At 44.4% G+C, this 23371-nt stretch overlaps 2 protein-coding genes and 1 long non-coding RNA gene across 8 annotated transcripts; 2 read left to right on the forward strand and 1 right to left on the reverse strand.

The window, feature by feature from the left end:
* Positions 1-55: 55 nt before the first annotated feature.
* On the reverse strand, positions 56-10180 carry AP4B1 (adaptor related protein complex 4 subunit beta 1). 5 transcript variants are annotated; one of them, XM_003949513.3, is made up of 10 exons: positions 9946-10180; positions 9609-9797; positions 6763-6893; positions 6245-6392; positions 4913-5409; positions 3726-3809; positions 2848-2951; positions 1259-1466; positions 758-1039; positions 56-493 (listed from the first exon to the last, which is right to left on the reverse strand). In XM_003949513.3, the coding sequence occupies exons 2-10, from the start codon at positions 9719-9721 to the stop codon at positions 66-68; spliced, it is 1995 nt and encodes a 664-aa protein (XP_003949562.1). In that variant the 5' UTR covers positions 9722-9797; positions 9946-10180; the 3' UTR covers positions 56-65. The 5 variants fall into 5 exon arrangements, with proteins under 5 accessions (XP_003949562.1, XP_054525549.1, XP_024203667.1 ...); XM_054669574.2 differs by lacking the exon at positions 9946-10180 and adding an exon at positions 7642-7866 and having other exon boundaries at positions 9609-9740; XM_024347899.3 differs by lacking the exons at positions 758-1039; positions 9946-10180 and adding an exon at positions 7642-7866 and having other exon boundaries at positions 9609-9740.
* On the forward strand, positions 2871-7242 carry LOC134810580 (uncharacterized). The gene is made up of 2 exons (XR_010159021.1): positions 2871-2997; positions 4881-7242. It is a non-coding gene; the product is annotated as an uncharacterized LOC134810580 (long non-coding RNA).
* On the forward strand, positions 10078-17473 carry DCLRE1B (DNA cross-link repair 1B). Of its 2 annotated transcripts, XM_524804.9 has the most exons (4): positions 10078-10779; positions 11999-12164; positions 13007-13189; positions 16134-17473. In XM_524804.9, exons 1-4 carry the CDS (start codon positions 10591-10593, stop codon positions 17192-17194), a joined length of 1599 nt encoding a protein of 532 aa, XP_524804.2. In that variant the 5' UTR covers positions 10078-10590; the 3' UTR covers positions 17195-17473. The 2 variants fall into 2 exon arrangements, with proteins under 2 accessions (XP_524804.2, XP_016780923.2); XM_016925434.4 differs by lacking the exon at positions 11999-12164 and having other exon boundaries at positions 10144-10779.
* Positions 17474-23371: the final 5898 nt, after the last annotated feature.

Consider the following 23371-nt stretch of genomic DNA (forward strand, 5'->3'; position numbering starts at 1 on the left):
TAATAGGAAAGACTAAGAAAGTGTAATAGTTATTCATCTTACTCTAGACAAGCAATAAGACTCTGTTATGATTTTATTTCTTCAATTGTTCCAATCACAGTTTCTAATACAGAAATAAAACTATTCAGCGTCTCCGTTCTTGCTTCATTTTGTTTCACAGAGATCTGCATTTCTGAGTTTCCAGGCTCCAATAGCAGTTCTGTTAAGAACAGACAGCCAGTATCATCCTGAGCACTGAGGTATGCTTTCCATGGCCGAGACCCAGCCCTACTCATTGCGATGGTCTGGATGTTCACTACTTGAAGAGCCATCTGGAGGGTGTCAGGATGGAATTCTCCCCGCCAAGGCAACACTTGCTGATGAGCAACTTTAAGGCTAAGCCAAGTTTTCTCAAAATAATCAGCAGTAAGCTGGCGATTGGGGACTAGCATGAGGGCTCCAGAATCAGGGAGTTCTTGTACCCTCTCCTTGTTCTCTTCAGGAATCAAGGGTCCTAAAAGAGACAGAAAACTTGTGTGAAAGATGTTCTTAATCTGTAGGAGCTAAGTTTTTTATCCAAATTCCCAAATGTACACGATGTGACTTTTATTTTTGGACAAATGGCTGAAATAACCAGTGACGAACCTCTTTCTTGCTCACAAATGCTTCAAATTCAGGCAACAGTCTGAGGTTTAGTGCTAAGATACTCTACTTTCCACCAATCATTGAAAAGGTAAAGATTTATCATGACAAGATTTAAGGTAAGGACTGTTTTTACCTGATGCGGCAAAGGATGAAGTTTTAGGAAGCTCTGGGCCACAACGCTCTGCCCCCTGGCATTTAGAGATAGTTGCCCAGTGGGCTTTGCCATACACTGGCACCAGTGTGTTGAAGTCTGAGGCCCAGCTATTCACAGGTCTTTCTGCCGGATCCTCCAAAAGTCCAAGAGTAGGGTCAGATTTAGGGCTACACAGAATCCGCTTAACTTCATCAATGCCAACTAAGAGGAGGCGATAATAGAAGAGACCTCGGTCCCGTACAGCCATATCTTTTTCTTCCTCTGAGGTAAGACAACAGATTGACTTCATTAAAAACAAAACCACTTTCCTCCTACTCTTGTGCCAACCATAATAGGAGAAAAAAATGAAGGAGAGAGGAAAACCTAGGAAGCATTCACATTTTCTTCTCGGGTCCCAGACGTGACTCACCAAACAATGAAAGCTATTAAGAATTTTTACTATGGGTCATGGCAAATACTATTTCCTTCTGAAAAACCCACCTATGCAGTAATACAACAAACGTCCTAGCATGTCCTGGCACTCAGCAGGTCGGGAGAGGAAAAGGCGCAGCAAAGCAGTGAGCAGCTCCATCTTAACAGCTGGAAATGTTTCCGACTTCACATTCTCAACAAAGTCCTCTAACACATAAGGAGCATTAGGAATTCTTTCCCCATGGACACCAAGTAGCCAAATAAGTGCTTGCTTCCCCTAGAGAATAAAGGAATAAGAGCAAGTGCTCAACACTTGACTGTCTAAAACACAGGAGATAATAGACAGCCACTGGTTTTGCTTTTCGCTTAGTGCCAGCAGAAAAGGTATAATCTTTAGTTTACTTCATTTAATTTACTGATTCCCCCTACTATACTCTCTACAACAAATAGGAATGAAATTCTAATACACAAGAGGAAACTCAAAACTTTCATAGCCTATGTTGGATTAAGCAATAAATAAGGTTTCCTCCGGTTTGGGGCCTTTGGCCCAATTGGGTTTTAGTGTTTCAGTGGAAGCTGCTCAAAGAATTTCTCTAAATTTTTCACAAAAATGGTTACTAACCTAGAGTGCACATCAGAGTCATCTGTGAAGCTTCTTAAAAATGTAACTGTCAGCCGGGCACGGTGGCTTACGTCTGTAATCCCAGCACTTTGGGAGGCCGAGGAGGGTGGATCACCTGAGGTCAGGAGTTCGAGACCAGCCTGGCCAATATGGTGAAACCCGTCTCTATTAAAAATACAAAAATTAGCCAGGCGTGGTGGTGCACACCTGTAGTTCTAGCTACTCGGGAGCCTGAGGCAGGAGAATTGCTTGAAACCAGGAGGCGGAAGTTGCAGTGAGCTAAGATGGCATTACTGCACTCCAGCCTGGGCAACAGAGCTAGACTCTGTCTCAAAAAAAAAAAAAAAAAAAAAGGTTATCTGTCTAGGTCCAACACCCCTGAATATTTAAGTCAGTAGACCTGTGATTACGTCCAAATCTTTGTAAAAATTTCACAAATGATTATAATTTTCATTCTAGCTAAAAACTCCATGGTCTAAATCTCTGACTCAAAACTGTTCAAGAGAAGCGGGGCACAGTGGCTTATGCCTGTAATCCTAGCTCTTTGGGATGCTGAGGTGGGTGATCACTTGAGGCTAGGAATTCTAGACCAGCCTAGACAACATAGCAAAACCCTCTCTACTAAAAATACAAAAATTAGCTGGGCGTGGTGGTGCACACCTGTAATCCCAGCTACTCTACTCAGGAGGCTGAGGCAAGAGAATCACTTCAGTTTGGGAGGTAGAGGTTGCAGTGGGCCGAGATCACGCCACTGCACTCCAGCCTGGGCAACTCTATCTCAAGCAAAGCAAAACAAAACAAAACAGAACTGTTCAAGAGAACAATGGTATCAGAGTTTTGTAATAAAACCCGTCAGATAAATCTTGTTTTTATAATTTATATGCCATCTATATCCAAAAGAGAATCTAAGGTGGCAATCAATTCGAAGAGTGTCCACTTCAAACACAGGGTAGAGAGAATAATTAGATTCCATTTCAAAGGGCAGGGTTTCAAGCATTCTCCCTCTACCTAGAAGTAAAGGAGAATTATAGTCTACCTCACTATCTTGAATGTTCTCTTCACAGCCGGGCAGGGCCTGACACACAGCTTCAGTACACTGAGGACACAACCAAACCAGGTCTCGGAAAGTCTGCACCACCACTACAATACAGGCCAGGGTACAAGAGCACAGGATTAGAGCCTCCAGGTAGGCAGGAATCTTAAGAACAGTCATGTATTCAGACTCATGATTCTGGCTGGATTTCTGTAAAATGGGTTTTGGAGGTGTGGTCAATGGTTATCTAAGAAATGTAATGAAATGAGCAATAATTTCTTGAACGCATATTGCTCTTATCAGATTGACATGAGGATAAATGAACTAATGTATGAAAAAGCACTTTGTAAAACGTAAAGCTGTATGCAAATGTGGGGTAGTATTGCTGTTGAATGAAACACTAAAGACAGTATAAATAGAACCACCAGGCCTGGGAAAATGATAACACAAGTGAGGTGCCTAGGGTTCAAAATTGAAGAAGACATGCAGGATTGGCTCTTGCAGGAACCTAAGAGTGAGTGCCTTCTTAAATTTTGCATCCTAGGCATCTTGCTTGACTTACCCTAGTCCCAACCCTGGAAGCCACTGCCTATGGCATACTGCCATAAAACAAAAAGAGAAGTAAAGATGGTGAAATATCAAGCAAGGTCATCCTAGTAGCCTTCATTATCTATAGTACAGCCTTATAGATCATGGCAGCCTGAAGACTCAATATCCTATTAGATCTATAGACTTTATGCTTCTCTAACAGCAACAGATGATGATGCAAGGAAAAGTTCAAATCTCTATATTACTCAATCAACAACAAACATGTTTTGAGCAACTACTATAGGCCAGGCACCTGACAAAAAAAACAAAAATCCTAAAAAGGCAGGCATTACCTGTGGTAATGTGCTCTTGTCGAAGACCCAGCAACTCTGTTAAAATCTGAACACATTGATCTGTGTAAGTCCTGGCAATGCCACCTACAAAAGAAGGGAAAGCAGAGAAAACTGCTAAGTGAAATATTAGCACCTCAATCTAAAATCATCTCCCACCAGTGAAAGACAAAAGAAACAGAATTATCTAAAAAAAAAAAAAAGAAAAAAATTCACTCCTTACTTGATGAACTAAGAATATAAGTTTGCTATAAAGGGAACTTTGGTAAAAATCATTTTTTCTCACTGACTACTAGAAAACTGAAAGCTCATAGCAAAACAATTCCCCATTAAACAAGGTTGAAAACTTATAGTAACAAAGGTATTTACATGGCAGCCAGATATGAGGTACCCTTTTTGTTGCAGCACACCCGCAATGGAGTATTTTTGTGGGGGACACTTGACAGCAGTCTCCTAAGGATTTCTTGTCTCCTCTTTGCTCCCTCTTTTCTGCCCCTAAAATAACCATGCTTTATTCCAAATATGAGGGTTGCTCCTCCTCCTGCACTTGAAATCCTTCAAAACTTGGCTCAACAGCTGTTTTCAGTTTTTGAGTCACTCCAGCCTTTCAAATTCCAGACAGGGTACTATGAAAAAGTCTGTAAGATTTAGGAATTATTCTGTGTTGGTCTACATTCAGCACAATACATAGCCCATAGCAGAAGCTCAATAAATGACTGGTGGATTAACATAGGACTTTGAGTCAGGAAAGCTGGATTTCAGTCCCATTTCTAAAACTATATGCCCTTTTGGCAATTTGATAACTGTTTTTGTGCCTGAGTTTCTTCATCTTTAAAATGAAGTTAATGACATTTGTCTACTTTTCCTGACTGTCTCACGATACTGTGGTAAGATGATGTATAGGAAAGCATTTTGGATAGAAGACAACAACAATTTTAAGTATTGTAGTTTGTGTTACCTGTATTCTCCATCCTGGAAGATACAGCAACACCAATCTTGACCAAAAAAAACCACAAAAAACAAAAAAAACTCTCTTCCCCCGTGTTTGTAGTCACTGACCCAATTATTTAGTGCATAGTACTTTGCTTCTGAAGCAAGATTCATGCCCTTTGCTCTCTATGGTTCCTCTAACCACAGTTTTCTTGCTGGCTGGTCTAGGTTCTCAAGAAGGAAAAGGAGCAGACACCTACCTATGGCAAAGATGGCAGCCTGTGCAAAGTCCGCAGACACATCCGTGCAGTACCCTCGAAGCTCCTCTAGCACCTGCTGCACATTCTCATCGTTCACCAGCTCACACAGCACCTCCACTTTCTGTAGTTTGATGTAGTGGGGCTCCGAGTAGGAGCAAAAAAACTTTTTGTAGTGGCTACTAAAGTGACCTGGTAAACTATGCAAGATCTGGCGTACATGACAAAGAGCAACAAAACAGAGCTCACGGCTCTCTGAAGAACAGGCAGCTAGCAAAGGTCCCTTGACCCGCACAAGGACATCAGTTTGTACGTGGGGAAACTTTTTTGCCAAGATCAGAAAAAGTTTGGTAGCTCCCATCACCACACCTGGGCTACTGCTCTTGAGGAAACTATCCAACAGATTGAGAATGTCAAATAGTTCTTCCTCACTGCGGGGTTGGTAGCGTAGCAGAAAGTTCAATACTTCAGCCTGGCCCCATTGGTCCAGTTTTGACATTCTATCCAAAAAAGAAAACAAAAGAGCTACTTTAGCAACAAAATTAGGACCATTTCCATGCCACTGCCATATGACCAGATGGTTGTTCATCATAGCAAAGGGAGAATTCTTAAAAATAGGCTGTGCCATAATTAAGTCACTTTTCATGTACTATTTAAAGTTTACACAAAAAAGGCTTAAAATTCCAAGATGAGTTGTTAATACAAATGCACACTCATCTAAGACCAAAGACATGATCAGCATACACTGGGTCCAGGTTCCTTACATTTTAAGACACTATAAATGGCTTAGTTTGGGGGACATGACTAGAGAAGGGTAGAACCTATTTCCACAGTATATTTCTATTTCCCTATATCAATAAGGGAAAGTAAGGCAAATAAAAGAAATTCTCTCAGTGAAATGTGAGGGAGTTAATAGTGGTTAACTGGCCGGGCACGGTGGCTCACGTCTGTAATCCCAGCACTTTGGGAGGCTGAGGCGGGCGGATCACCTGAGGTCAGAAGTTTGGGACCAGCCTGACCAACATGGCGAAACCCTGTCTCTACTAAAAATACAAAATTAGCCGGGCGTGGTGGCGCATGCCTATAATCCCAGCTACTCGGGAGGCTGAGGCAGGAGAATTGCTTGAACCCAGGAGGCGGAGGTTGCGGTAAGCCGAGATAGCGCCATTGCACTCCAGCTTAGACAACAAGAGCAAAACTCCATCTCAAATAATAATAATAATAATGGTTAACTTTCTTTTCTACCCCACATAAGTTGTTCAATACTTTAATACATCAACAAGATCCCACAAGGTAGCAGATCTCATAATAAAAAGAGTGCTGAGGCATCCAAACCGATTTAAGAGATGGTGAGCAATGGGCTTATTGATGACAACGCCTCCTTCCTGTTTCAGAATTTCCTCTAGAGACCTCAAGCAGTTCACAACTACAATTGGATCCTGGTCACGCAGCAAACTGTATAATTCATTTACCAGGGCACCATCTATAAAAAAGAACAAAGTTCTTAGATAAAGAAGGAAAGCTTCAGAGTAACAGGGATGTAGCCAGAGTAATAGCTCCAGGTAGACAAAGTTGAACTTCTCTGCTACAAAAATGACAAAGGCCACACTAAAGTGCAAGGCAAAAAAAAACTGCCATGTCCAGACTGTTCTAAGCAGCTAATACAAAGGATCTCACTGGGGCCCCAGAGAAAGGACTTCTCATCTCCAGAAGATACCAAGCCCTGCATCCTACTTAAAGAGATATATACAGAACTGGGGCCACATTATTATTTTCTACTAAAGCCACACAATCTTTTTTAAAGTTATACATAATGGAGGCACATTGACCATGATGGATTACACTGAACTTACCTACTTCAGAGTCTCCATGAAGATTATGCATCTTGGCACATCCAAGGACTGCCACTCTCCTGACATATGAAGCCTTATCCCGCAGACCATTGAGAATAGGCTGTTGTATATACTCCTGCACACCAGGCATCCTAAGCAACACATCCTGGAGTTAGCCAGATTCTGAAATACTAATTTTGACATACCTCAGCCCCTGTTCACCTAACAGACGGTTTAGTAGATGCTGCACCCATCAGATCATGAAGAATTGCAGAAAGCCTCTATCGAGCTTAAAAAGCCATAATTTGACTTTTCTGGTTTTTTCTTGTTTTTTTCAAGATGGGGTCTCACTTTGTCACCCAGTGGCCCGATCATTCACTGCTGCCTCGAATTCCCGGGCCCAAGCCATCCTCCTGCCTCAGCCTTCCTAGTAGCTGAGACTACAGGTGCGTGTCACCATGCCCATTTAATTTTTTGTAGATATAGGCTCTCACCATCTTGCCCAGCTGGTCTCAAATTCCTGGGCTCAAGCAATCTTCCTGTCTAAGCCTCCCAAAGTGCTGGGTCTACAGGCATGAGCCACTGTGCCCAGCCTAATTTGACTTTTCATTTGGAATAATGATGCACAGGCAGCAAAAAAAAAATACACATAATTGTTTAGAGATATTTAACCAAAACTGAGGACTATTTTACTTAGAGTGAGAATCAAAAACTCCCTCTAATAAAATTATATGATACAGGTTATTAAGCCAAAGCAGTGGCTGAAAATCTGAGTTCAGGGTACAATAATGTTTTCCCCAGTATTAAGGAGCTCAAATAAATTATCCTCTTTAAAAACGTACCCTGTGATCACTTGAATTCATCAGCCATTTAGGACCAGACAGAGAAGAGGGTACTCACCTGAGGCTACACATGCTCCGTAATGCCAGCCCTCGCACCATTGGATTGGGGTCTGAGCAGTCTTTGCACAGCGTATTGATGGCCAGGAGAGCCAGATCTGGTTTCAGGGGAGCATATGTGCACATGTACAGATAAACCAACTTCTTCTGGACAATATCTACAGTGGCACTGGCCTTCACCATTTCCATAAAAACACCAGACATGTCCAAGCCTTGAGTCATGTACCTGAACAACGCACATGACAGAAGGAAGTAAAATGCAAAATCCCCAACTTACAATGGAGGGAGTTTTACTTACATATCTCCTGATTACCCAACTAGATTGTGATCTCTTAGAGGGTAGCAGCCAGGATTACCTTGTCTATTATATCACACAATACTTCATACCATAGGCCTACAATAAACATTATTCTTCTATTCATTCAACAAACACTTATTATTATTTTTGAGACAGAGTCTTGCTCTGTTACCCAGGCTAGAGTGCAGTGGCACAATCTCGGCTCATTATAAGCTCCGCTTCCCAGGTTCAAGCGATTCTCCTGCCTCAGCCTCCCGAGTAGCTGGGACTACAGGTGCGCGCCACCACGCCCGGCTAATTTTTGTATTTTTAGTAGAGACGGGGTTTCTCCATGTTGGCCAGGCTGGTCTCGAACTCCTGACTGCAGGTGATCCACCCGCCTTGGCCTCCCAAAGTGCTGGGATTACCAGCGTGAGCCACCGCACCCAGCCTCAACAAACACTTATTGAATCCCTAGTACTTTGGTGAAATTCAACTTTTACATCCAGGGACATGCTCTTGGGACATAATCTTGAAGAAGGTGTGGTCTCAAACCTCTAGGAACTTCAAATCTATTAATGAGCCAGATGAGAATACCGTTAATTACAGTATGATGGATAAGTACTTAAACAGAAGTATTGTACAAGGTGTAGAGGGGATTCAGAGGTCTGACACTGGCAGGAAGTCAGAAAATGTTTCTTCACAGAGGAAGTAATACTTTAGCTGAATGAGCAGGAGCTCACTAGGCAGATGTAATAGCAAGGTAAAGATACATGCTATGAGGTACGTAGACATGAGCAGGAGCGGCATACATTTTTTTAAGAGTCTGTAGGTAGTTGAATTAACAGCTTGTTCCTTGGGTGCTGTGATAAGTTTGGACTTTATTGTTTCTCAGACTGGTCTCCTACTGGAATCAACTGAAATGTTTATTAAAAATACAGATTCCTGGGTTCCCTCCCACCCTACTGAAATCAGAATCAGTCCCTGGACTGGATGACAAAAAGCACCCCAAGGGATTTTTATGCATAGTAAAGTTTGTGAACCATAGCTGTAGGCAAGAGTTATGTGTTCAGGTATGTATAATGGAAAAATTCTGTCTCAAATGAGGCAAAGTGGCCTACTAGTAAGCTGCTGCAATTGCTTTGTTGATGAAGGCCTGGACCAGAACAACAATGCTAATAAACAAGAGAGGATGGATATTTAGAATTATGAATTCAAACCATCTGACATAAGAAGTGAGAGATCAGGTGTCCTCAAGGTTGGCTCCCACGCATAGTCGGCTGCTGGTGGCATTCATCAACACAAATGTAAGCTGAACAGGTTTGAGGAAGACGGAAGAATGTCCGGGCTATTTCGGACATACTTTTGATAAACCATGCACGTGGAAATGCCAAGCAGGCAGTGGGATACGTGGGTCTGAAGCTAAAAAAGGAAGTCTGTACTAGCTATATTATAGATCCAGGAGTCACCAGTAATTGCTCAAGCCCGTGATATGGAGGAAACTACCCAGCTGAGTAAAAGATGCTGCAGAGGGGAGACTGACATGGTACTCCAAAGCAGCAGGACGAAGACCGAACCATATAACTGCCACGTGTGAAAGCTAATTTACCCTTTCAGAGAGACTGGGGCTAGTGAGCCCTGATGGGGATTGCAAAGGGAGCAGTTAGCACGCGAAGGGGGTTAGGTGATACCTAATCACTCGCTGGATGACATTCCGGTAGCGCAGCCTATCAGCTTGAATGTGAGGATTGCACAGAGCCTTCTTCAGCTCCTTCACCACGTCCTCGGAGCCAAGGTACGGCATCTTCCTAAGAGTCACAGGGCAGCTCCCACAGCTCCCACGGTAACTCGAGGGCTCCTTCTCGTCCTGATGTGGGAGCCTGAGTAAAGAAAATATGAGTCAGTGAAAATACAAAAGGCGAGATCTCGCCTCAGGCTCGGCTTCCGTAGGACCGGCACGCTGGCCCTGACACACTTCCACGCCCTCCGCGACACCGCGAGCCCCACCCTAGGCTCTTCAGGCCCTACCGTCGGCCGGCAGGCCGTTCGCCCCGCCCACAGATCGCTCCCGCTACTTCTAGGTCCTCCGCCGGATTTCCAGCGCCGCGACCGACTGACCGCAGACCCCTCCCTCTCCAGTTCCAGCCTTAATTGCGCCTCCACGCCGTTCTCATCGCGGATAGGCCCAATCTTGCTTTCTGCGGAAGTCCCGCCCCCTTGTCAAGAGACCAAACAGAAGCGCGCTGCCGGTCTCCCCGCGAGCGAGCGCTAAGCGTAGTCCCGACTCCGACCTTAGGATGCCCTTCCCCCAACCTCTCACTCTCCAGGCGCAGCTACGCGGCTCCCTCTGGTGGAGCTGCGGCGGGCAATCGGAAATCGGCTACTTTGGCCTGTCTCCTCCCTGCAGCGCGCGCTTTGAGTGCCCGGCTCGGCCTCCGCTCCCGCGCGGTTGGGAGTGTCCAGCGCCCTCCGCGATTTGGGCTCCAGCGGGCAGGGTGACTTCCTTTTTCTGCCCACTCTGGTAACTTATTGCTCTGCTGGGCTCTTTCCCTTAGGGTCTCTGGCCCTGTTCTTGCCCCAGCATGACTTTTATCGGGACGCCGTTGTGGAAGCCTCACGCAGGAGCCCTGCCCCCGTGGAGAAGATCCCACTGGTGACTCCAACCCTACCACCATGAATGGGGTCCTGATCCCCCATACGCCCATCGCAGTGGACTTCTGGAGCCTGCGCCGGGCTGGCACCGCACGTCTCTTCTTCTTGTCTCACATGCACTCGGACCACACCGTGGGCCTGTCTAGCACCTGGGCCCGGCCCCTCTACTGCTCCCCAATTACAGCCCACCTCTTGCATCGTCACCTACAGGTATGGGGCTGGAGTCGGTCTCCGAGAGCTGGTCCAGGCATCTGGGTTGGGCCTTCAACCTGTCATTCTTGGAGTCATAGAATGGGGGCCACGAAAACTGATTTGGAAGTTGTTTGAACCCAAAAATGCATCTTTAACCCAGAATAGGAACGTGTTTTCGAAGTGACCAACTTGAGATAGTTAGCCAAAAGTTGAGGAAATATTTTAATCCAGCCAAGGAAACTATTCCTACCTTTATACGTAAGCTAGGCCGATGTTTCCCAAACTTGCCTTTTTTTTTTTTTTTTTTTTTTGAGACGGAGTCTCGCTCTGTTGCCCAGGCTGGAGTGCAGTGGCGCAATCTCGGCTCACTGCAGCCTCCGCCTCCCGGGTTCAAGCGATTCTCCTGTCTCGGCCTCCTGAGTAGCTGAGATTACAGGCGCACGCCACCACGCCCAGCAAATTTTTTGTATTTTTTGTGGAGACGGGGTTTCACCATGTTGGCCAGGCTGTTCTCTAACTCCTGACCTTAAGTGATCCGCCCGCCTCAGCCTCCCCAAGTGCTGGGATTACAAGCGTGAGCCACCACGCCCCGCCTAAACTTGCCTCATCTTAAGAATCCACCTAATGTGCTGGGTGGTTCTCCAGCTCTCTCCCCACCCCACCCTTAAGTCTCCAAGAGATTAAGATCAGGAGTAAGTTTGGGAATTGCTGACTAGACTGTTTGCTGAACTCTTTTTTTTTTTTTTTTGAGATGGAGTCTCGCTCTGTCGCCCAGGCTGGAGTGCAGTGGCGCAAACTCGGCTCACTGCAAGCTCCGCCTCCCGGGTTCACACCATTCTCCTGCCTCAGCCTCCCGAGTAGCTGGGACTACAGGCGCCCGCCACCACGCCCAGCTAATTTTTTTTCTATTTTTTAGTAGAGACGGGATTTCACCGTGTTAGCCAGGATGGTCTCGATCTCCTGACCTCGTGATCCACCCGCCTCAGCCTCCCAAAGTGCTGGGATTACAGGCATGAGCCACCACGCCCGGCCAGCTGAACTCTTAAATTGTACAAAGGGTGGGATGGGAAGTGGAAGGAGGAAGGGCAGATTGCTTGGGAATCCCCATTACAGCTTCTGCTCCTGGTGGCTCAGGATTTGGTCAGCTTTCCTGATTCATGTAAGGGATAGTCCCTGACCCGGGGAGGTAACAGGGAGAGGAGTCAGTGGTCACTGGGATGACTAACTGTTTTCTCAGGTATCTAAGCAATGGATCCAAGCCCTGGAGGTTGGTGAGAGCCATGTATTACCCCTAGATGAAATTGGACAAGAGACCATGACCGTAACCCTCCTCGATGCCAATCACTGTCCTGGTTCTGTCATGTTTCTCTTTGAAGGATATTTTGGAACCATCCTCTACACAGGTGGGCCTCTCAAGGAATCCCAGTGACTTCTCCAGACTAGATGTTATTTTTTTATTTTTATTTTTTTTTAATGTATAGACTGGGGCCTCGCAGTGTTGCCGAGGCTGGTCTCAAACTCCTGACCTCAAGCGATCCTCCTGCTTCAGCCTCCGCAGTAGCTAGGATTATTGGCACAAGCCACCACACCTGGCAGACTTTTCTTGAGCAGCCTTAACTCAATAGAAGTCTGGAGGCGCTGGAGGCCTTCTAACTTCATCACATATGAGCATAGTGACCCCATCTCAACTGATTTCCCACTCTTTTTTTTCCTTCTTCTTTTTGAGACGGAGTTTCACTCTTGTCACCCAGGCTGGAGTGCAGTGGTGTGATTGTGGCTCACTGCAACCTCCGCCTTCTGGGTTCGAGTGATTCTCTTGCCTCAGCCTCCCAAGTAGCTGGGATGACAGGCGCCTGCCACCACGCCCAGCTAATTTTCGTATTTACTGTTAGTAGAGACGGGGTTTCACCATGTTGGCCAGGCTGGTCTCGAACTCCTGACCTCAGGTGATCCACCTGGCTCAGCCCCCCAAAGTGCTGGGATTACAGGTGTGAGCCACTGCGCCTGGCCGATTTCCCACTCTTTAAGGGTCCGAACCTTGTGAAGAGTAATTGAAAAATAGGAGTAGGATGGAGACATTACAACAAAGAAACCATGCAGCTATACTGCCTAGTTCAGTGCCAGGCTACATAATAGTTTTTTCACAGACTAGTAAGCAAACGCCTGTCTATTGTTGGAGGTAGGAGAGGCTTGTCTTCTATTCTTTTGTCTCTGACCTTCTGCCCCCATGTACATATTCTTCCAGGTGATTTTCGATACACACCATCCATGCTAAAGGAGCCAGCCCTGACACTGGGGAAACAGATCCATACTTTATACCTAGACAACACCAATTGCAATCCAGCCCTGGTTCTTCCTTCCCGACAAGAAGCTGCCCACCAGATTGTCCAGCTCATTCGAAAACACCCACAACATAACATAAAGATTGGTGAGTTGTTTCCTTTCAGTTTCCTGTCACCTGTAGATAGTGAACTAGATTCTTTAAGGATTCTCACATCTTTCAGATCTTTGTGCAGTTCTCACTTTCTCCTACACTGACCACCTTATTTAAAATTGCAACCTGGCTAGGTGTGGTGGCTCATGTCTATAATCCCAGCACTTTGGGAAGCCAAGATGGGAGGGTCATTTGAGCCCAGGCGTTTGAGACCAGCTTGGGCAACATGGCAAGACCCTGTCTCTACAAAAAATTTAAAAATCAGTTGGGCATGATGGTGCGTGCCTGTGGTCCCAGCTACCCAGGGGACTGAGACAGGAGGATTGCCTGGGTCCAGTAGGAGGTCAAGGTTGCAGTGAGCCATGTAAGTGCCATTGCACTCCAGCCTGGATGACAGAGCAAGACCCTGTCTCAATAAATGAATGAATGAATGAAATAAGTAAAACTGCAACCTGCCCACCATCCCCATTCCCAACTCCTGATCATCTATACCAATTCATTTTTTTCATTTTTTTATAGCACTCATATACTATATATATTTTTAAACATGCTATTGCTTACTTGTTGTCTATCACGCACTTCCTCTGGCCCATGCACATACGCGTGCGCGCACACACACACACACACACAAGCATAAACTCCTTAAGAGCATCACTGGAAATGGGAGAGACTTTGTGTGTTTGTGGAACAGAGAAGCAGCAGTCAGTATGACAGGCACACTGTGGGCAAGGAGGCTGAAAAGGCAAGAGGGGCTGAAGTGCTGTTAAGCCATTTTGGACTTGATCCTAAACCCAACCAAGAGCTATTGAAGGATTTTAAGTAGAAGAGGGACAATATGCACTCATCACCTTGCAATATATTCTATAATTTATGTATTTATTGGACTTTTTATTGTCTGATTCCCCCTGCTAGAATGTGAATTCCACTATGGCAGGCTCTGTTTTATTATGGGTGTATCACAAATGCCTACACTAATGCCTGACACAGAAGCATTCAATATGAATGAATGAGATTTATCAGAACATAGATATTTAAGTGAGCGTTGTGCTTTAAATTAAGTATACTGAAAAAACAGGTTTGTGCTTGTTTTACTGATTATAAATAGCATAAAACATTGTTGAGGACTCTTTCTTGGAGTTGCCATTTGGAATAGTTTATGAAAATACATTTTTGTTTTATAAAATAAATAAATGTAATAGATTTGGTTCTAAATTACTTTTTTGGTTGTTTCCAAATTTGTGAGTCTACAAAAGGACAAAGACTTGCCACCATTATAAATATTTGAAAAGGACATGTCTCAACTCTGAAAGGAGTTTCAAAATGAGACTAAACAAAGGCATTGAAAAAATTATATACCTTCCAGGGTGACTACCAAATTGATTGAGAAATATCCTCTACTCTCAGGATTGCTTAGCTACTTATAAAGACCTAACCATTCTGAATATTTTAATGCAGAATTTTCTCAAAAAAGCAAAGCTGGCTAGGGGGATGCTATAGTAAGCCTTAATTAATTTTGCAAATATGTAATAAGCCTCTATCCACTAAGTACCAAGTATCCAATAGGCAGTGGGGATATAAAGATGAATAAAATATAGTCTCTGACTTGGAGGGCTCACAGTCTGGTAGGGAAGGACCTGTGGGGAGGTGGAAGTGGGAATATATAGAGAGAGAAGAAAAATCCGCTCCATTTGTGCCCAAGGAGTGAGATTTTGAACCATAATCAGGAATAAAGTGGATATAAATAATACATACTTCTTTTTAAGGCGTTCACAATCTGGTTGTGGATTTGAAACTTCTTCAGAAAAAGTCTGAGAACAGCTATTAAACAACATCTCCCATATCTGTTACCATAACCATTTCCCAAATTAATGTCTCCATTTCTTTCTCTGTAAGTACTATTTGGGCCCTTCAATTGAAACTTCCACTCCAGCTTCTTCTCATCCTGGCAGTCAAATAATATTATTACCATATTTTTCTTTTTAAAGCCCTGCTCTGAGCATATTATTCTTATGATTAGAATTAGCCATTTTCCTGCTTCACACTCAGTGGCTCCCCTTCACTTACACAATGAAGTCCGAGCTTCTTAGCGGTACATATAAGACGCTCTATTATATGGCCCTTGCTTGCCTCTCTGGTATCATTTCTTATCAATTCCTTCTTTACTTTAGTAACAGCAAACTGACCCCTCTTAAAATGTTTTCCACTATACCCTTTCTACCCTTTCCTTGCCAGGTTAACCTTGCCCATCCTTTAAGATTTAGCCTAACGTTCCCTAACTCCATCACCTGTTAGATACAATACTGTATACTTTTTTTGTTTTTTTTTAAGAGAAAGGGTCTCACTCTGTTGCCCAGGCTGGAGGGTAGTGGCATGATCACAGCTCACTGCAGCCTGGACCTCCCGGACTCAAGTGATCCTCCCGCGTCAGCTTCCTGTGTACCAGGAACTATAGGCGTGCACCAACATGCTTATTTGTTTATTTTTGTAGAGACAGGGTCTTGCCAGGTTGCCCAGGTTGGTCTTGAACTCCTGGGCTCAAGCAATCCTCCTGCCTCAGCCTCCTAAAATTGTAGGCTTACAGGTGTGAGCCACAGCGCCCGGCCTGTACACATATCTTTAACGTTGCTCTTAATTGTGGTTTTTCTGGGTCTCCTTGTAGATTGTACTTCTTGAGGACTGACAGTTTTCTTTATTAGTTTTCATGGTGCCTGAAACTTGCTAGATGCTCTCTTTTGTTGAACTAAATGAATGAGTGGATTCTGTGTCATTCTCTTTCATATGTCTTAGCTCAAATGCCACCTCTTCCTTGATATTCTCCCTGGATTTCTCCATGAATTGTATCTATTTTTGTTAAACATTTTGTTGATTTATTAGGATTTTCCAATAGCTTAATTTTCTTCCTTCTCTTACTTTCCCCAATACATTGAACATTATTTAGGACTCTACAGCCTGGGAAAGGAATCACTGCTGGAGCAGCTGGCCCTGGAGTTTCAGACCTGGGTGGTATTGAGTCCTCGGCGCCTGGAGTTGGTACAGCTACTGGGCCTGGCAGATGTGTTCACAGTGGAGGAGAAGGCTGGCCGCATCCATGCCGTAGACCATATGGAGATCTGCCATTCCAACATGCTGCGTTGGAACCAGACCCACCCTACCATTGCTATCCTTCCCACAAGCCGAAAAATCCACAGCTCCCACCCTGATATCCACGTCATCCCTTACTCTGACCATTCCTCCTACTCCGAGCTTCGTGCCTTTGTCGCAGCACTGAAGCCTTGCCAGGTGGTGCCCATTGTAAGTCGGCGGCCCTGTGGAGGCTTTCAGGACAGTCTGAGCCCCAGGATCTCCGTGCCCCTGATTCCGGACTCTGTACAGCAATACATGAGTTCTTCCTCTAGAAAACCAAGCCTTCTCTGGCTGTTAGAAAGGAGGCTAAAGAGGCCAAGAACCCAAGGTGTTGTGTTTGAATCCCCTGAGGAAAGTGCTGATCAATCTCAAGCTGACAGAGACTCAAAGAAGGCCAAGAAAGAGAAACTTTCTCCCTGGCCTGCGGACCTTGAAAAGCAGCCTTCCCACCATCCTTTGCGGATCAAGAAGCAGTTGTTCCCAGATCTCTATAGCAAAGAATGGAACAATGCAGTGCCTTTCTGTGAGTCTCAAAAGAGGGTGACTATGTTGACGGCCCCACTGGGATTTTCAGTGCACTTAAGGTCTACAGATGAGGAGTTTATTTCTCAAAAAACCAGGGAGGAAATTGGTTTAGGGTCCCCCTTGGTACCCATAGGAGATGATGATGGAGGTCCAGAAGCCACAGGGAATCAGAGTGCCTGGATGGGCCATGGTTCTCCCCTGTCCCACAGCAGCAAGGGCACCCCTCTTCTAGCTACTGAATTCAGGGGTCTAGCACTGAAATATCTTCTGACTCCAGTGAACTTTTTCCAGGCAGGGTATTCTTCCAGGAGATTTGACCAGCAAGTGGAAAAATACCATAAACCCTGCTGAAGACAGGAGAGTACCGAATGACAACATTGAGCCCACACTGCAGTTTTGAAGATAGTAACTGATGGCTGGTGGGAAAGAGTTTGTTTTTGGGGCCTGCTTTTCTATCTTTACAAGACTCTTATGGGCCCACCGTGGAGCAGCACTTCCCAAAACTTGTTCACTGGGGTCCTCGTGCCTATGGAATCCTTCTTTTTATAATTAAGTTTAAGAAATACTTTTTTTATAAAATCTTTGGAGTATGCGTGAGCAAATTAAAAGTTCTTTGAAGTCCTACAGTAACTTAAATCTGTTTAACCTTGTTTAACCCAGTATTTCTCAAACTTTTCTGAACATGCAATCATCTTATGTGGGTACAGAAAGAGGTAAAGAGTCTGAATCAAAAAGGACCAGGTTATTGCTGTTGCTGTTTTGTGGTGTCATGAGCCATTCTCCATGTCCCCTTCTCCCTCTTCTCAGATCAAAATCCCTAGGGAGTTCTATTTTTAAAATTATGAACTATGGCGCTGCATGCTTCAATCCTGAACGTCACTGACTTGCTGTGACCATCCAAATAATTTTCCTGTCTCTGCCTCTGGGAGGGAACAGGAAGCGATGAAGAGGTCTTGGAACAGTAGTGAAAATTCTACCTCTATGTCCTTCATGAGGATGTGCAGTATCCCAGTATCACTGGGATCCATGTGGAACAGAGCCAGCTGGGGGGTTGGGCAGCTCTCTCCAAGGCAGTACCTAGAACCCAGCTGAACAACAAGGCTTTGGGTGTGAAGGGACTCCCCGGCCTGGAGACCCTATTTGGCTGAAACAGTTACAAAATATCAAATGTGTTGTCAGATATTCCTCCAATTGTTCACATAGCTGGGATATTTGTTGCTCCCCTCACCCCTTGGATTATGTAGGGAGCCAGTGCACACAGCCTGTTTGTTTTAGTATCCAAGGAAGAGACCAAGGAGCCAGCTGGCGGGAAGGGGTGGGGGTGTGCAGTCTGCCCTGTCCTTCTGCTCATAACCTGACAAAATGCCAAACTAGTAAGCAGGATAGCTGATACCACGGCTATGAGGGAGTAGGCTCTGAGAGGGCACAGACTTGTGGAGCTGGGCATCTGGATCAAAACTGCTTTGGGATGGAACCTCGAGCCCTAGCAATGAAGAAGGTTCCATTTCTTGTCCGGGGGATTTAAAAGAGTTTTCTGCTTTGAGAGAGAAATAGAGAGTTTAGAAAGCAATTGCTCTTGGGAAAGCTGTACACAGCTCTGTTTTGTCAATGACCTTTGTTGTAAGTCTCCCAACGTCCTATTAGGAGCCACAGCAGGTGAGGCATTTGGTGCAGCAGGAAACATGGGGACTGCCTAGGCTCGAATCTGTGGCACCCTGAGCAATTACTTAAATTGTGGAGCCTAGTTCCTCATCTGTAAGATGGACTTGAGATTCCTACCTCTCATGATTACTATGGAGATCAAATAATTGGTAAAATTCTCCTAGTTCAGTGACTGCCACAGGATGGGTCTTTCAGATTTTGGTTCTCTTTAGCTTCTGGTTCTTGAAAGAAATTAATCTGTATATAACATAAGAAACTTTGAAAGTCAAAAAAAAAAATTTTAATTCCTCGTAGATTAATTGATTTGCTATCTTTTAGTTTTTTTTCTATGCATGTAGATGTATTAAATATGTAAATGTTTTTCAAAGTTGAGGTAATATTGTATAGAATTGTATAGCCTACATTTTAATTTCTTGATATCTTAAGCATTTCACTTATTAGATATTGTTCAAAAATTCATTTTTAATATTTGTATAATACCCTATCATGTGAGTATACCTTAACTAAGCCATTCCCATATTCAACATTTTGTGTACCGTTTTTCTAATTACATATATTACAATGAACAACCTTATGCATATATTTTGCATTTTTATTTCCTTAAAGTAAATTACTGGAGTTAGATTATAGTTTTAAGTTCTTGATACCAATTGTGCTGAATTGCCCTCCAGAAAGGTTTCCTGACCATCTTTTCTGCAGACAGGATAGCATTAAAATACCTTGAAGACTCATTAGTTTAAATGAGATCACAAGAACGGTACATGTTAACACATGGAAAATCATCTCATGTGTTAACTTAATAAATAGCTACTAAACTGTGTGGGCAAATTTAGCTGGACTTCCTCTAGCATCCTCTAGCTGTCTGACTTCTATGCGGCCGAAGGTGGCTGGGAGAGATAAGGTAGTTCTCAGTACAGGGGTTCCCATATTGGCGTTATCTTCTAGCAACAAGGGAGCCCGTCTACTCTTGGCACATGCTGTGTCACACCTGTTCCTTGAAGTGGGTTCTATATGCGTTCAGATAGGGGAGGGGAAGCAAAAGACTTTGAGGAATTTAGTTGTTGGTAGCATGTTTGCATTTGTTTGTTTGGCTTTTTTTTGGAGACAGGTTTTAGCTGTGTCACTCAGGCTGGAGTGCAGTGGCACAGCCATAACTCACTGCAGCCTCGACCTCCCAGGCTCAAGAGATTCTCCCATCTGAGCCTCTTGAGTACCTGGGACTATAGGCATGCACCACCATGCCCAACTAATTTTTTTTTTTTTTTTGTAGAGATGAAGTTTCACTATGTTGCCAGGCTGGTCTTGGTGTTGAACTCCTGGCCTCAAGTGATCCCCCCTACCTTGGCCTCCCAAAGTGCTGGGACTACAGGCATGAGCCCGTGTGCCGAGCCATGTTTGTGTTTTCATAATGGGAAAATTCCATACTATTCTAAAAGAAAAAATGTCTGCCTTCTTATACTAGAGATTAGCAGTTGTTTGATTTTCCAATAGTCCCTCATATAAAAATGCTGCATTGCATATACTTTACATAGCCAATTTAAATTATTTTTAGAATCTAAAGATGATCCTATAGATGTATGAAGATCTTGCAATTAGGCTTGAAGGTGCTGGGAAAAAGGAGGTTCCCTAGAGATCCATTAGTTATTTAATGGATGATCTGTGGGAGAACTTGTACTTTTCCACAAGGTGACTGACAATGGCTTAAGTCCCCTTACAGAAAAAAAATCTGCCTGGCTGGTGTTGGGAGGCCATCTCTTACTCTTGACCCAGATTGTCCTTTGTGGTAGGAAACAGATGAGTGACTCCACTTGTTCTTCTCTTTTCTTTTTCTTTCTTCCTTTCTTTTTTTTTTTTTTTTTTTTTTTGAGGAGTCTCACTCTGTTGCCCAGGCTGGATGCAATGGCACTGTCTTGGCTCACCACAACCTCTGCCTCCTGGGTTCAATTCTCTTGCCTCAGCCTCCCAAGTAGCTGCGATTACAGGCGTGCACTGCCACACCTGGCTAATTTTTGTATTTTTAGTAGAGATGGGGTTTCACCATGTTGGCCAGGCTGGTCTCGAACTCCTGACCTCAGGTGATCCGCCCACCTAGGCCTCCCAAAGTGCAGGGATCACAGGTGTGAGCCACCGTGCCCAGCCCAGCCCATGTGCATATATTTTCGATGTTACCATCAGTGAGCACCTGTCAGTGTATTAGCTGCCTCCCACCCCTCATGCTCCTCAGCCACCACCAACCACCACAAGCTGTTTTGTCTTAGACTTATGGTGCTTTCCCTTTTCTCTTCCCCAGGGGATCCCACCTATACCTGAACAGAATGATGCTGCTCTCCCTTATAAACATCTGAGTGTAACAGCTGCCTGTGAGGGATTCTCAGAATGGTTAAGCTTGTCTTTATCTTGACCACAATGCCTACCCTTCATTTAGCTCTACCCTTCCATCTTGACTGTCTCATTCCTGGGTAACTTTGTCTTCTTTGAACATAGCCTTGACCTACTGGATCACAAAAAGCTCCCAGGATTCTGGGCTTGGTTCTTCTGGATAAATAGCTTATTGATTCATCTTTCAATCACACAAAATTTCTGGCTAGCCTTGGGTTCGCCTGTGTCTTACATTATTTACACTATTGTATTATGGCTATCTTACCAGTCCTGTCTCCTCTGGTTAATTTATAACAACTTTGGAGAGTGTGGGATGAAAAATTTGTCCCCTGTGCTACTCCATCCTCAATGTGCTCATTGAAATGTGTGTTTTTGAGGAGCGAAGGAAATTGGGTTAAGCTCACTCACCCTACTAATTAGGCTTTGTGGAGACAAAGCACCAGAGCGAGAGCAGATGCCTGCTGTTTAGGGAGTCAGGGATACAAAGTTTGGAGAAAACATGTCTTCAGGAGGAAAGGAAAGCTTTGATCAGCTGAATTTCTTCAAATTCCCACCCATCTTCCAGGCTCATACCATCTGCTTTCTAATTTCCCTCTCAATGGTGGGATAAAAATCCTTCAATCACCTCTTACTAAGAACATTTTCTCTGCTCATACAGATTCAAGAACCCAAACTATTGAGAACATTTTAGGTCCACATGATACAAGGCCCAACCTATCCTTCCAGCCTTATCTCCCAGATTCTCCCAATGCACACGACAGTAGGCCATAGTGGAAAAGATGGATTTTCAAGTTAGATGTCTTGGGTTGGAATAGTGATCCTGTGACTTACTAGCTGTGTATATAATCTCTAGCAAGCTACTCAGCTTTCCAGCTTAAAGTTTCTTTTTGTAGAGTGGGAATAATAATGCCTACCTCATAGGGTTTGGAGGAGAATGAAATAGAATAAAGCAACTAAAGCACTTCATAAGAGTATCCAATACATTAAAAAAAAAAAAAAGAAAAGAAAAATTTTTTGCCTTTGGCTGGGTGCAGTGGCTCATGCCTGTAATCCCAGCACTTTGGGAGGCCAAGGTGGGCAGATCACCTGAGGTCAGGAGTTCAAGACCAGCATGGCCAATATAGTGAAACCCCATCTCTACTAAAAATACAAAAGTTAGCCGGGAGTGGTGACATGTGCCTGTCGTCCCAGCTACTTGGGAGGCTAAGGCAGGAGAATTGCTTGAACCAGGGAGGCAGGTTGCAGTGAGCCGAGATCACACCACTGCACTCCGGCATGGGCAACACAGCAAGACCCTATCACAGAAAAAAAAAATGTTTGGCCTTAAACTCCCTGACATACCTTAAATCCTGTTTACAGAAGAGTGACTGACATGTCCAGTGCATGCCCTAGATAGTGCCATTGGCTAATCCTATCTTTCAGGCCCAGAAAAATCTGAGAGATTGGCTGATGAAGGTACTTCCTGAGGGAGAGGTTCCTGGAGTCAAGTCTAACCAAAAGGGCAGTTACCTGAAGCATCCAAGGATGCATTTGTACAGATGGAAAAAGAGTAGGGTGAAATCATGATAAGCTTCAGATGCTGTGCTGAGTAAATTTAACTGTAAAATCCTAAGGCAAAGCCAAAACACCTCAGAAGAACAAGTAGTTAATCAGAGGCTCAGAGAATCCAAAGAGGTGTGCAGAGCAGAGCAGTCTGGGCTGTGCATTTCAAAACATTGTGAGTAAACTAAAGGCCAGACAGTATGCTTGGTCTGGTTCTAGATTCTTCTGCCACACCAGCTGTATAAACCAACAACCTTGGATCAGTCCTGGAATTCTCCTTTTCAACTCCTACAGAAGGAAGGCAGAGCCACTGGAGAAAAGAACCATACAACTGGTATCACTACAGATTTCAGCCTCTGGTATTTTCAAAGCTGCTTCTCATCTCTTTAAGTCCTTGATTCACCTCCTCTCCCGTGTACATCAGTGGTTATGACAAAGCTTTATGACTCAAACTCTTACAACATATGAAGCCTTAGGAAGACACCTTTGAGCATCAAGGATACCAAGCTGCAACACCCTGGGGCAACTTCCCTGGACCATAAGAACAGGTCTGGTCACCCAGCCTCACCCTAAAGGTGGCAGAATGAATCCCCCATACCCTGTTTAAACCCCAGTCACTGTCAGGAGTTCAAGTCTTTAAGGCCGGATTCTCAGCCTTCCCTCCCCTCTTTCACTAGGCTCTCAAGTCTCCTGCTCTGTGATCAGCAAATTCCTCTATGTCCTCAGCATCTTTTCTGAAAGTATCCATCACCCTCCTTGCCTAAATTGAAGACTGGCTCTCCTCTGAGCACACTGCTTTCCAGCCAGCTTCTCACATAGAGGCTCTTTTTCTCTCCCCCCACCTCAAGGTAAGAAGGTGACATTGATGTTCTCCTTATTCTCCTTGCTGCCTCCTAACCATTATTGCCATTTCTTCCTGTGACCATCTCTCCTCCCATGAAGTGC

The sequence above is a fragment of the Pan troglodytes genome, chromosome 1 (genome assembly GCF_028858775.2).
Source record: "Pan troglodytes isolate AG18354 chromosome 1, NHGRI_mPanTro3-v2.0_pri, whole genome shotgun sequence".
Taxonomy (NCBI): domain Eukaryota; kingdom Metazoa; phylum Chordata; class Mammalia; order Primates; family Hominidae; genus Pan; species Pan troglodytes.

Excerpts from the sequence above, each read along its gene's own strand:
- AP4B1 (XM_054669574.2), bottom strand. The coding sequence starts at position 9,721 with ATGCCGTACCTTGGCTCCGAGGACGTGGTGAAGGAGCTGAAGAAGGCT. Across the intron at positions 7,867-9,608 it reads GTCATCCAGCGAGTGATTAG|GTACATGACTCAAGGCTTGG; the intron begins GTATCACCTAAC and ends TGCGTTGTTCAG. Across the intron at positions 3,810-4,912 it reads GGCTGCCATCTTTGCCATAG|GTGGCATTGCCAGGACTTAC; the intron begins GTAGGTGTCTGC and ends CTTCTTTTGTAG.
- DCLRE1B (XM_524804.9), top strand. The coding sequence starts at position 10,591 with ATGAATGGGGTCCTGATCCCCCATACGCCCATCGCAGTGGACTTCTGG. Across the intron at positions 10,780-11,998 it reads TCTTGCATCGTCACCTACAG|GTATCTAAGCAATGGATCCA; the intron begins GTATGGGGCTGG and ends CTGTTTTCTCAG. Across the intron at positions 13,190-16,133 it reads ACAACATAACATAAAGATTG|GACTCTACAGCCTGGGAAAG; the intron begins GTGAGTTGTTTC and ends AACATTATTTAG.